Source organism: Neocloeon triangulifer, unplaced genomic scaffold, assembly GCF_031216515.1.
Source record: "Neocloeon triangulifer isolate White Clay Creek 2 clone unplaced genomic scaffold, ASM3121651v1 ptg000014l, whole genome shotgun sequence".
NCBI classification, from domain to species: domain Eukaryota; kingdom Metazoa; phylum Arthropoda; class Insecta; order Ephemeroptera; family Baetidae; genus Neocloeon; species Neocloeon triangulifer.
This window is the reverse complement of record NW_026775556.1, coordinates 22,909,789-22,919,172: the sequence shown is the minus strand read 5'-3', so window position 1 is coordinate 22,919,172 and position 9,384 is coordinate 22,909,789. Positions and strand designations below refer to the sequence as shown.

General features: G+C 33.9%; 1 protein-coding gene across 1 annotated transcript; it reads right to left on the bottom strand.

The window, feature by feature from the left end:
* Positions 1-6,151: 6,151 nt before the first annotated feature.
* On the bottom strand, positions 6,152-8,998 carry LOC132201040 (uncharacterized). The gene is made up of 15 exons (XM_059626905.1): positions 8,898-8,998; positions 8,458-8,705; positions 8,331-8,399; positions 8,234-8,264; positions 8,119-8,183; positions 7,945-8,047; positions 7,577-7,888; positions 7,471-7,523; positions 7,381-7,416; positions 7,097-7,324; positions 6,974-7,045; positions 6,880-6,916; positions 6,755-6,825; positions 6,589-6,700; positions 6,152-6,536 (listed from the first exon to the last, which is right to left on the bottom strand). Exons 1-15 carry the CDS (start codon positions 8,959-8,961, stop codon positions 6,277-6,279), a joined length of 1,761 nt encoding a protein of 586 aa, XP_059482888.1. The 5' UTR covers positions 8,962-8,998; the 3' UTR covers positions 6,152-6,276.
* Positions 8,999-9,384: the final 386 nt, after the last annotated feature.

Below are 9,384 nucleotides of genomic sequence, written 5' to 3'. Positions count from 1 at the left end.
CCGAGAGAGACGAGGGGATGAGAAGGAAAATTATTTATGTGCACTCGAGTCACCCCCTCGCGCTGCTTATCTCGAGAGAAATTTCGGTCCAAGTGACCCTTCTGGCGCGCCGGGCTGAAACTCAATGAGCGGAAAAAAATGTAAAGAAAGGGTCCTCCTTATTTCCAGCGGGGACCTTTTGCCTTTTGAATTAATGCGCGGCCGCCGCTCTGACACACAAATGGACAAAGGTGCAGTTATGAGCGCGCAGATTGTGATCTCGGACGGGCCTGCTCTGATTTATAATATTATGCTTTCGGTTGTGAGCGCAAAAGGTTACCTGCCCGCATAAATTTTTTTGGTCTTTTGATTCTATATTATTGTATGAAGTAAAAAATGGATTATTTATAAGCCTATAATTTTATCAATGATTAAAAGCGGAGAATTTTCTAATGTCACATTTTCCTCCGTTCCAACTTTTTCAAAATCCATTGCAATTATGATTTCAATTTCAATATTTGTTTATTTTGGCAAGCATATAGCAATAAACACTTTAAATTAAGTCAATTAGAAAAATGAAATATTCAAAAGGTATAAAATTCGTCATAGAATTGATGCTTTATTATTATTATATATTAAAAAGCGTTCACTGAGTTTATATAGAAGAATGCAAGGAAAAACTATATCATAATTTAAATAATTGTCAAAATTACTCTTCTTCTATTACAGTTATTTATGTTTAACTATTTAGGAGGGGTTTTTAGCGTTTTAAAAAAAATTAAAAATCAAGTAATAATTAATGTAATAAAATCAAGAATTTCCTGATGATTTCCTCTAATTTTCATTCAAATTGTTAAGTACCATAAGTTCTGATCAAAATTAAATTTAAAAGCAACAATCATTCAGGAAACAAATATAGCCTTCTTTCCAAAATACCAACAATTTGGAATATGTTATCAACATAATTCATATTTGATTAAATTATTATTTTTTACATTCATTTGGCGTTCATGAAAATATCTGTTAAGACAATCTTGTCATTCAAAACATTACAATTTACCATACAATTATGCTAATGGTGAAAGTTGGGAAAACAATCAAAAGAAAATCTGTAGAATTTGAATTGATTGTAATTAATTTTGTATAAATGACTTGAAATTCAGTGTAAATTTCCATTCTCATTGTTTCGAGAAAACGACCATTCCTCATAAAAGTCCGTACAAGGCGGATTTAGCGAGAAACAATGAGCACATTATATAAAAGAGAGCAAAAATCGGCGCGCGGTGACAAGAAATAATTTCAAGCAGGCGGATCCTGAATGTGCCGTGCTTTGGTCACCGGCGCGATGCAGCCTCCGATTAAACAGGTGTAATTACTCTTTAAGGACTCAGAACAAGCGCCTGTAAGCAGAGGCAGGTGCAGAGAAAAAGCGGCTCCGTCAGATATATCTACCTGCCGCCGAACATTTTTTTCCCATGCTGGACATTCCGAAAGAAATTACACACGCAGGTTGCATGACCGACCGCGATTGTCTCCCTTTGTTATTTATTTTATTCTCACTCTGATTTTTTCCTCGGGCCTTTTACGCGTTTCGCTCGGGAAAACTTCTTCTACCGAACAGGGGGGTTCGCTGTATTTAATCTTGATATATCCCCCATTTGGTACGAAACTTACCTGCCTGCACATCTGGCCGCTTGAGAGAGCCCATCTGTTGAATGCAGCCCTGTTTCACCTAGAAATGATGGACATCTGTGTGCCCGGCTGCTTCTTGAGAGGGAACAAGATGAAAAGAGATCGTGAATGCAAACATCGCAAAGCATTTGAGCAATTTTTATTTTGATATCCGTCTGCATCAGATAACGCGCCGTTTTTCACAAGACCGGTTGCATTGTTTTCTCTTGAAAACAATTCAAGTACTTTATTGATCCGTCCTACAATATAATGTATTGTTTGACCAACAAGGAAAGCTCGGTTTTCAGTTTTCACACAAATTTACTAAAAGAAATAATTACTTAACATCTGGTACAGATTTAAAAAAAATAGTTCATTTATTACTTTGAAGGAATGAAGATGGAAATTGCTACATTTAAAAAATATATCCTAGAATTGTCACTCTTTAGAAGTTTGTAGAATGATAATAACATATAATCAAAATAAATTATTGCAAGCTCTAATTTGCCTCATAAAGAGCAGTAAATTTTTTTTCAAAAAAAAAATTTATTTAATTATGTTTATTGCATAGAAATTTTATATAATTGTGCTTGCTTATTATCTAGTAATTTAGAATTTTGTTTATTAAAATGTTATTTCTAATTTTTAATTTATTTTTATTCAGTTAAAATATTTACAAGGCAAACATATTTTCAGATATGGAAACTTATCTTTATATTTTATAAAAAAAATTATAAAACAAATATAAAATATTTTCCAATGAAACGCATCACTGTCATAATCATTGTTAAAATGTATTTTATCAATCTTGGGATATTTGCTATTATTAACAAATATAATAATTTTAATTTCACTTAAAATTCACTTTTAAAATAAAGAAATAAACAAACATGTTAAATTGATGAGAAAATATGAAAATGCGTGTATTGCATTTTACCGCTCTAACCTTCAAGCATCTATCCAAAATATCCAACATGAAAATTTGAGAAACGCCGTTGGAAATTCTCGAATCATCGCACTCATTTCTCATTCTCACTTGATATCTGTGAGAAAGACGGATTAGCGGCATTAGAGAATAAAGGGCTTAATACATCTGCACCTTTTTTATGCACGCGCGTCGTATTATAAAAAAATGGTCTGGGTGAAAAGCGGCGCGAGCACCTTTTTCTTCTTTCCTAACCTGACGTGCATAATATTTTAAAATGAATGGGCCGCGCGCGATTAAAACAAAAAAGCTCAAACACCATTAGATTGATCCCTTTCCTCACAAAAAAGCGAGTCGAAGGGCCGGTTTTTGCATCGGTCCATAGTCTATAGGTACACCCATAATTTTTTCCCCAGACCGGATGAAAAAGTGGACACCTTGCCTGCTACCCCGTGAGCAGCGGTGAAAGCAGAAGCGGACCGTCAGAAAAAAATGATTAGTTCAATAAAAAAGTAAAAAAAAATGTGTGAGCGCGGAGAACTGAATAGATAAAAAGAGAGAGTTGCATCATCACCTGGCAGCATCTGGACCACGTCTAAATTTGTTTTATGACATTGAACATCTATTGAGAAGAAAATGATAAAAAAAAAAATATCAAAGATAAATTTTTTATGTTTTTTGAAATTAGTTTTTTTTTTAAGTTCTTCGGTTAATTAATTGGAAACTGTATTTTGCACCTAAATTTTAATTTTAAACTTAAGAAACTTAACATGTAAAACGGTTATGTAATTTTTTTTGGGTAATATTTGAAAATTTTATTTTTTATTCTATATATTTTATCCTTATATTTTATGCGACGCATTTACATGGTGCCTATATATTATTTGAGACATTGACCAAGGTCAGTTTTATTAAACAAACATTAAAAGGTAAAATCGTCCCAACCTTGGGATAGGTCAACAGATTTTTTAATTCTCTATTTTCAAAGTGGATTAAAAAAGCAGCAACCTTCACCGTTTCCTTTTCCTCTCTTTTTTTATATTATTTGTACCGAGAAAAAAAAATAAGGAGCACCCCTTTTGTTTCTGCTCCGTCTGTACCTAAGGGGTTCATTCGTCTTCATTGTGCGATTACCCTGCAGCACGTATTTAAAAACTCATTCATTTTTTTATGCAATTAAAATCTTACTGGTTTTACCCGCGTTGTTGTTTTTGCGCGCCACTCACCGGCTTTTTTCATCAAAAGTAAAAGACGAGTATTCGTCGAGAGAATAATTATTTGAGCTTTTATATACCAGAGGGTTCTTTGCGTAAGCGGAGACTTGCCTTTGTTTTCCACACAGCCGCATCTTGTGTCGAGAATCACAATTTTTTTTATATGCGAGCAACTTTTACTTATTGATGTTAATAGCTCAGCTCATGATAAAAAAAAATTAAGAAATATTAATTAATATTAATTAAAACACATAGAGTATAATATTCATCGGAGAAGTAAATGAAATTTCAGGGAAAAATTTTAAAGCTTGCACTTAACACTCTCATGCAACAAAATTGCAATTTTTGCTGTTACAATAAAATTTATAATTGAAATTCAGCAGCTTTACGATTTTCAATCTCTTTATATTTGTTTTTTTGTTTTTATCGGTTTTTATTATTAAATATTTCATCATATTTAGTTTTTGTTTTGAGTGAAGGAAAATAAAACAAATTTATCATAAAAAATAAGAAATCAATCAGTAAGGTGGACTGTCCGGCGTGGGATGCTGGGTCTTGAAAGCAGCGAGGAAAGGAATGCTGGGAGGAAGTGAACGGTGCATTTGTTATCAAATCTGCGTGATCTTCGCGTCTCGCGGCAGAGATCCACGCTCTCAAGAGCGTGGGAGTTTTGTGAGAGAGCGAAAATAATTTCGTTGCCTGCCTATTTGACCAGCGACGCCTAACTGTTTCCGATTGTGTGTGCAATTTTTGGCCACTGCTTTTCGCAAATAATTTCGAATTGTACTGTGAGCTTGGTGTGTGTGTTCAAAGAAGTTCGGATTCGCACACAATGATCGTGCTGGAATTGAGCAAAATAAAAATTTTGCTCTTTTACAGCGCACGACGATGATTGCTAAAATACGGTCGAAGGAAAAAGAGAAGATGCATCTTTCTTGTGGGAAATAGCCGCAAGGTCGCGGGACCCAGTATCACAAATGACCAGGCAACAGCCTCTCTCATCTCATTATTCACCTAAAAAGAGAGAGAGGGGGTCCTTGATGATGGGAACACTGACCGTGCTCTGTGTTGGTCAACAATCAACAAACATATATATAAAAAATTTGCCTAAGTTAAAGGGCAAAATAGTTTAATGACGCAAAGAAAATTTGCAAAAAAGCAACCGTGATTTGTGCTTTTTTTTTAAAAGCACAAAATGAATAGATAATTTAATAATTATGCCTTTTTCTTCAGTCAACGAGTTCTTTTGTTTTATCGAATAAGACACAATTCCATTGAAAATAATTTTACTGTTTATGCATCCAATATTTTAAATTATGAAAATATTTTAATTTAATACTGTTATTAACTTGGTAACTAAAAAATATTATCACCTAATAGTATAGTTAAATAATTTTTTTCTTTATTATGCTTTCCTAAAAAAGAGTGAAATATTTTGAAATGGAAAAAAGAGCAATGAAAATATAAATCGATTGTTATTGTTTGTGCCGGAGTGAATAAATTTTATTTTGAGAATTCAATTTTATCATAATTATTCAATCTGAATTAAAAATACACTTTTTTAATTTGTGACCTAAAAAAATCCAGGTATTTTAAAAAATGGTAAAATCTTATATAAAAATGAGCGAGTAAAGTGCAAATAGCCACAGTTTCTCACGCAATTTCAATTGAACAGCAGCAAGTGCAAGGACGCGAGCAAAAACTTGCAAAAGAGCGGCAGCTGGGAAGAGATCGACGCAGGTGCTTCTTTTCTCATCGGTCATTTCAGCAATTGCATCTTTCTTTCCTCAATCACGCGGGAAATCTTGTTGCGCCACACAATGATACGCTCGTATATTTTTTATTGTAATAAAGAGGTCCGGCGATGGAGCAATAATACCTGGAGACGTCTTCATATAGAAGTATTAGTAATTTCGTAAAACTAAAAAATAATGTGATTGCTCGCCAAGATTCGAATAAACAACCGAAAGCTCCACGTTAGTGTGAGGTCCTTCATGAAGTTGAGATTTGGATATTCTTTACACGACTTTTTTATTTTTAAAATTTCATACACATTTGACATTTTGTTCACACTTATCAAGAAAAGTTGACGTCATGAAAGGCATGGACGGCCAAAATGCATACGCATGATAACACAAAGGTTATTGCGGAATCAATAACTTTCATTTTATAATACTTTTGGATCAGCTCCACTTTACATATTTTCAATGATATTGCTTAATAATTATTTTTAGCCTCCACCTGATAAAAATTTTACATTTGTAAACTACACCAATGCTTTAAAAATATAAAAAAAATGTTATTTAAAACCAAAAGTTTTAATAATATTAAGTTAATAAATATTTAATTATTCATGGTAAAGTTATTAATTTATAAACCAATTTATACGGGAACTTCCTTAGGACGCAACATTTTGATTTCAATTCGAGTTTTACCGGTACCTTAAAATTTGTTAAATGCTGACAAAAGAAAACATGAACTATGAACTCAAGCACAAGCAAATGACCCAGACATAACACCATTGAACTGATCAAAATCCAATTTCATTAGTTTTATAACTGGTGTCCTATAGGTAAATATAAGATCAATGTAATAAATTTGAGGTCCGCATCCCATGCCTGGCATTTCACCGTAAGTATAGATGTGTTGATAGAGATCTGTCGTTAGTAATTTTTTGCTGATACACGAAACTTCTGCAGTGTCGTTAATTTGCTGGACATCTGAGAATAAAAATCGCAAGGAATCGACTAAAAAATATCATGAAATCACTATCTGAATAGTTCGCTGTAAATCTAATACTTAAATTTTGTGGCACCAGCGATGCAAACTCCTCCATTTCCGTTCGCGATGGCAACTCAATCAATCGCATTCCAAGGGAGCAGCAATACTGGTGCGCAAAGTCGATGCTTTTCTGTGTGTTTTCTCAGACTCTGTGATTCGTTTTGCATTGATCAACTCCACTCACCAGGTCCATTTTATATGATATAAAGATTGTTTTATTCTTGCTATTCATCCAAACACCAGTTCCAATTGATGCTATTTAAAAAAAAATTATGTAAATAATGTTGCTATGTTTAGGTTTAATTAAACTTTGTTTATTGTTATTGAAAGCATTGGTAAGGGCCAACTAGGGTATTAAAAATTTTAGTTCTGGGTAATTTTGTCACTAAGTTTGCTGTATCACGTCTTTTATGCAGGGCATCGACTCCGTTACGCATGACCTCATCTCTGGGACGCATGGAACAGGTGGAATAAGCTGTAATCAGAGCTTCCAATTATCAATAGACAAATTAAGTCTGAAATTTACCTCTTCTGGACTCCCTTTTCCTTCATCGACCATTTTCTGCGTTATATTTGGTAAATTTTCAACGCCGCAGTCATAGATTTTGGCTGCCACGACGCACTCGTCGTCCCCGGTTATTGAAGAGCATTGTACGTAGCCGTTGAATCCCTTTTCCATCTCTTCCGGTTCCTCTTGCGTCGCCAACTCCAGCAACCTTAAAGTGTCACCAGGGTCTAATTGTCCGTTAACAAACTAAAAAAAATAAACAAAAATTGTTAAAAAGTAATAGCAATCAAAGCACCAAGCACCAGTTTCTTGTCCTCTCCAATGCATTTCATAAAGCACTGCACAACAATTAAGATTTAAGATTATAGGATTTTTAGTTCATAAATTACTACCTTAATCCTGGTCGTATAGTTCCTGTAGCCGAGGAGAAGCATTTGAACGTCGGCTGAGGAAATTCCAAATCATTGAGAATTTAAATCAATAAAATAAAATGACAACCTTCAGAAACATCCCACAGGGCCATGCACTCGATCTCGAGGCCCCTTTGAGCGGTGCCCCGCTGCCGCACCTCACAAACATAGTATTTCTGGCTATTGCAAGCAGCCACCCCCAATGGTGACCTTTCCAACGTCCCATTCTTTATTGTTACATATACGCATTCGCCATTAGCCAGGTTCGGTTCTCCACTTTTCCAGAGAACTTGATTATCAACAAAGTTTGCATCTTTTGAGCACCAATTGAATTTTTCGGTGCAGTTTGAATTTGTTCCTGATGTCCAGTAATCACTGTCATTGACCTTCTGTGAGTATCCTGAATAATGCCTATAAATAATAAATAACCCATGACGAAAATTATTAAAATTTTACGATTGGTCATTTTAGTGAAGCATTTGTTTTTCTCCACTGAATCCAGCGATAACAATGTCAATCCAATAGCATTGCACGCTTTCCATGCCTCCGAAAATTTTTTCTGGAGTGAGTTGAATGGAAATATTTTAATAATTTAATTATTATTTATATACAACTAAAATATTATAATACCTTGACGTTGGAAAACAAGAAGTTTCTTCCACAAGCAGACACCCAAGATCCGTAGCTATAAAAGTCTATCAAACAATTTAACTTAAATATAATATCAATTATGTTTTTTTTAAACCATTGAGCTCATTTCCATTGAAAAGTGTCGTCTGATTTTGGAAATATTTTGATATAAGTTAAAGGAAGACCATTATTATTATGATTTTTTTTTTTACATTTCGCTCTAAGAATTTAGGGCATGTAGGTTTCGAGCAGGGAGGAGTTTGTAAGTTGGCAGCCTTCGCCTAACAAAAAGAGACTTTCTATCAAATTGAAACTTTTTGATTTACAGTCGTGACGTACTTCACATAGGAAAATGTATTTGCTGGTGCAGTTTCTGTCGGTCAATACTGTGCCAGTTGAGTTGAGTAAAATCCTGAGGTGCACGCAGTCCTCTTTACCGCCCTTGTTGTCAGGTTGACCAATTTCCCACTTCAAATTGTCTCCAAGACTGAGATAATTATTGCCTGGATCGCACCATGACCACTGGCCAGCGCAACCCCTCTGAGTGCCCGCAGTCCAGTAATTAAAATTCAACGTCCAATTTATTGCTAGATCATGTAATAATCAAAATTAATCAATTAAACAGACAAGACTTTTTACTGATATTGAGTATTGAGTTTAAAATTAGTTTGCTTTTATATACGGTCAAGTGAAAAATTTACATCCTAAAAGAATATATTTAAAATTTAACTTGTTTTTGGTATATTTTAGTTTTAACAATTATATTTTTATAGTTTTACCACTTAATGTATATTTTTCAAAACATTCCTGTTCTGCTGGAGTTTCTAGAATCAGAGGGGCCATGCCTAAACTGCAACACAAATTCCAATTTTCCTCCCACGTCACCTATACGTATATTGTGAATCACATTTGCAGTTTTTATTTCCGCTCAGCTCTTACCGGCTTGTTTCCAAAAAGATAATGGCTGCCACATTGCTGTGTCCAGAATCCGTACGACGATGGATCTTTAACAAACAAAATTTATTTAATTGTATTGCATTTTATTTAATTGTATTTTAATAACCCTTGATCTTCTTATTTGCGTCAAATTTATTAGCCTGTTACAAATTTTTGTAAAATAATATTTTAAATATATAATTCAAACCAACGTCAATGGTGCAGTTAGTTGGACAGCTCGGTTGTTGACATAAAGGCTGTAAATTAAAGTTATTACAATGTCAAGTAAACTAATCAATTGATTGTTTGAGTGAATTAAATATTCAATTA

Coding starts and splice junctions, on each gene's coding strand:
- LOC132201040 (XM_059626905.1), bottom strand. CDS start 8,961: ATGGCCCCTCTGATTCTAGAAACTCCAGCAGAACAGGAATGTTTTGAA. Junction 8,706..8,897: donor TGAAAAATATACATTAAGTG/GTAAAACTATAA, acceptor TACATGATCTAG/CAATAAATTGGACGTTGAAT. Junction 6,917..6,973: donor CGATGCCCTGCATAAAAGAC/GTGATACAGCAA, acceptor TTAATACCCTAG/TTGGCCCTTACCAATGCTTT.